This window comes from Ceratina calcarata, unplaced genomic scaffold (genome assembly GCF_001652005.2).
Source record: "Ceratina calcarata isolate Rehan_Ccalc_2016 unplaced genomic scaffold, ASM165200v1 scaffold294.2, whole genome shotgun sequence".
Classification (NCBI taxonomy): Eukaryota; Metazoa; Arthropoda; class Insecta; order Hymenoptera; family Apidae; genus Ceratina; species Ceratina calcarata.
Window position 1 is genome coordinate 475039 of NW_017151812.1, and position 2612 is coordinate 477650.

General features: G+C 35.7%; 1 protein-coding gene across 1 annotated transcript in view; it reads left to right on the forward strand.

The window, feature by feature from the left end:
- Positions 1–2605, forward strand: part of His2Av (Histone H2A variant) — a 6505-nt gene extending 3900 nt beyond the window's left edge. Inside the window, exons 3-5 of the mRNA XM_018022860.2 lie at positions 1117–1230; positions 2220–2349; positions 2425–2605. Coding sequence (XP_017878349.1) covers positions 1117–1230; positions 2220–2349; positions 2425–2486 — 306 coding nt within the window. The 3' untranslated portion in view covers positions 2487–2605. The remainder of the gene's footprint in view (positions 1–1116; positions 1231–2219; positions 2350–2424) is intronic.
- The last annotated feature ends 7 nt before the right edge of the window (positions 2606–2612 follow it).

A 2612-nucleotide genomic window follows, 5' to 3' on the forward strand; every position in this document is an offset into this window, starting at 1 on the left:
GTCAAATTACCAAGGTATACGTCGTGTAAATAGATTATTTTTTGAATTGAACATCCAGTCGTTACGTCTACGTTCGCAAGTTTTCAAACGAGACGGTTGACTCTGTGTACACCCCCTCTCCTCTCGTATCTTTCAATTCAGCCACTAATATGACTTTCATTGAAATAGTTTTTTAAATAAATTGTTATTGTACAATTGTCCAATTCGAATTAGACGCTAACAATAATTTCGATTTCGCCAATATTGCATCAGTTTCGGCGAAATAATTCAAGCTGACAACAAATATCGAAATTTGCCTTCAACTTATTATATTCGTGTTCAATCACGTTTATCTATCGAAAACTAATAAATATCTGTATCTATATAATTTAGTGTACATAGCGGAAATATCGTTTCATTTATTCACATATTTAAACAGTGAAATTATAGATTAAATTTAACTAAATATTTCGTTATATGAATATCCGTACAATTTATTTATGAGAATGAATATATAAATGATAAAGACGTTGAGCGAATATTTTGAAAATATGTAAAGCTGGACATTTCGTTAAATAAAATCGAACGATGAATAATGCATTACGTTTAATAAGCGATTTATATTAAAAGTTATTTTTGGACCAGTGGAATTTGTAACACTGCGGTGATTGATACATCATTAGCTATTATTTAAAACGTAAATAAATAAAGCACAGGGCGTTCACTATTGAATGACGAAACTACGTACTAAGCTGGAAAGCTCGGGAAAGCCGAATCATCGTGTACCGCTCGATATTTGTAACATTAAAAGAGGAGCAAGTTACGTGTGCAGTACCATGTGTAGGCACAGTCTCTCTTTGAGAGGAGTCTGATATGATACGGTTTTCGAACGAATCGTAGATACGAAAATGCTGTGGACGTACGATATTACGAAAAATTGTGTCATGACTCGTCGTTCGCGTATTTCTTATACGAAAAGCTGCTGACGCCGAGCCGAACCAATGTTATTCGAACAGACATTACGTACGATGCGTCCTAACCCGAAAATATTTACCTCGCCACGAAATCGACACGTATCGCTACGCGATATTCTCATTTTTAATTGAATCAGGCATAGCACGTTTGTTTATTTTTCAGTTCCCGGTCGGTAGAATTCATAGGCATTTGAAAAACAGAACTACGAGTCATGGTCGAGTTGGTGCCACAGCAGCGGTGTACAGTGCAGCTATCTTGGAATACCTTACTGCCGAGGTGAGTAGAGTATACCTGCGTGAAAGAAGAGAAAGAGAAAGCGTTGACAAAAGCAAGAGAGGACGAATGCGGGAGAGAGAGAGGAAGGCTGAAAGGGACAGAGATAGAATCGCAAATACGCACAATGGGAAGATCAGTCGCTATAACTATAGCTGGAGCTTTATACGCGTTGGCATCACTAGCGACTGATGGCGTCACTCGTGCCAACCCATCATGGCCGGTCTTCCCGCCTTTTTCGTCAATTTTAGGCAAATAATTAACAACATATTCCGCTTTGATATGCCACGTGTAATTTCATTTTTTTCATTACTTTTTTATCAACTCAGCGCAAAAGTTCATGTCCTATTTTATAGACTGGTCATATTTCATTGTACTTTGACATAGATGTTCGCCTTGGTATTGTTATGAGCTTATTGGCAAACATTACCCTCATATTCTGGAGTTTTTATGTTATAAGAAAATTGTATGTGCAGAAATGATAAACGCCGTGTGCAATGTATAAGAGAATACATAATATCAAAAGTTGATTTAATGTTCAAATAGTTCAATAAATGTTTTTAAAACATATCTTTACTCGTAGTATACTAGAACCTACTAGAATCGGAGAAATTAGATCTGAAAAATACCTTAAATCATGTTATAAATGGTCTGCCACTACTTGAGAACTTGCAAACTTTGCGAATTTTTATCTATTATAAATAATCGATGAAAAACATTTTGTTCGTACATTTGGACTGTGCTCCCGCTCTCTAGACAGTAAAAAATAGTTTGTTGGTCTGGAGTTTCTTTTAGTTTCTATGAAAAACGAATTCACCTGCTTGTAAAAAGGAGCAAGAACGTGAAAATTTTACTACAAAATGTAAATGATATTTTATTTCAAATCAGGCAAGATCTTTCGGACTGACGGAATATGTATAAATATTGCATTGATATGTTGAGAACATAGCGTAGAATGTTACATATGTTGTGAAAACGGTTGTTTGTTATAGGTACTTGAATTGGCAGGGAATGCATCGAAAGATTTAAAGGTCAAACGTATTACACCAAGACATCTTCAGCTCGCTATTCGTGGAGATGAAGAATTAGATAGTCTCATTAAAGCAACTATTGCTGGAGGAGGTACATATTTTAACGCTCTCATGGTGCAGTTCTTTAATGCAGCTATAATAACTTTCATTTTCTACTTTGTCACAGGTGTTATTCCACATATCCATAAGTCATTGATTGGCAAGAAAGGTTCACAAAAACCAGCATAATTTAGTGTCACATTTAAGAACATTTGAAGCTACGTAGATGAGACAGATGCGAGGCAGAGTGATTGTTGACAAAGTGTACCTACGTTACTAAATTGATGGCGAGACTGGGGAGTGATATATATATAT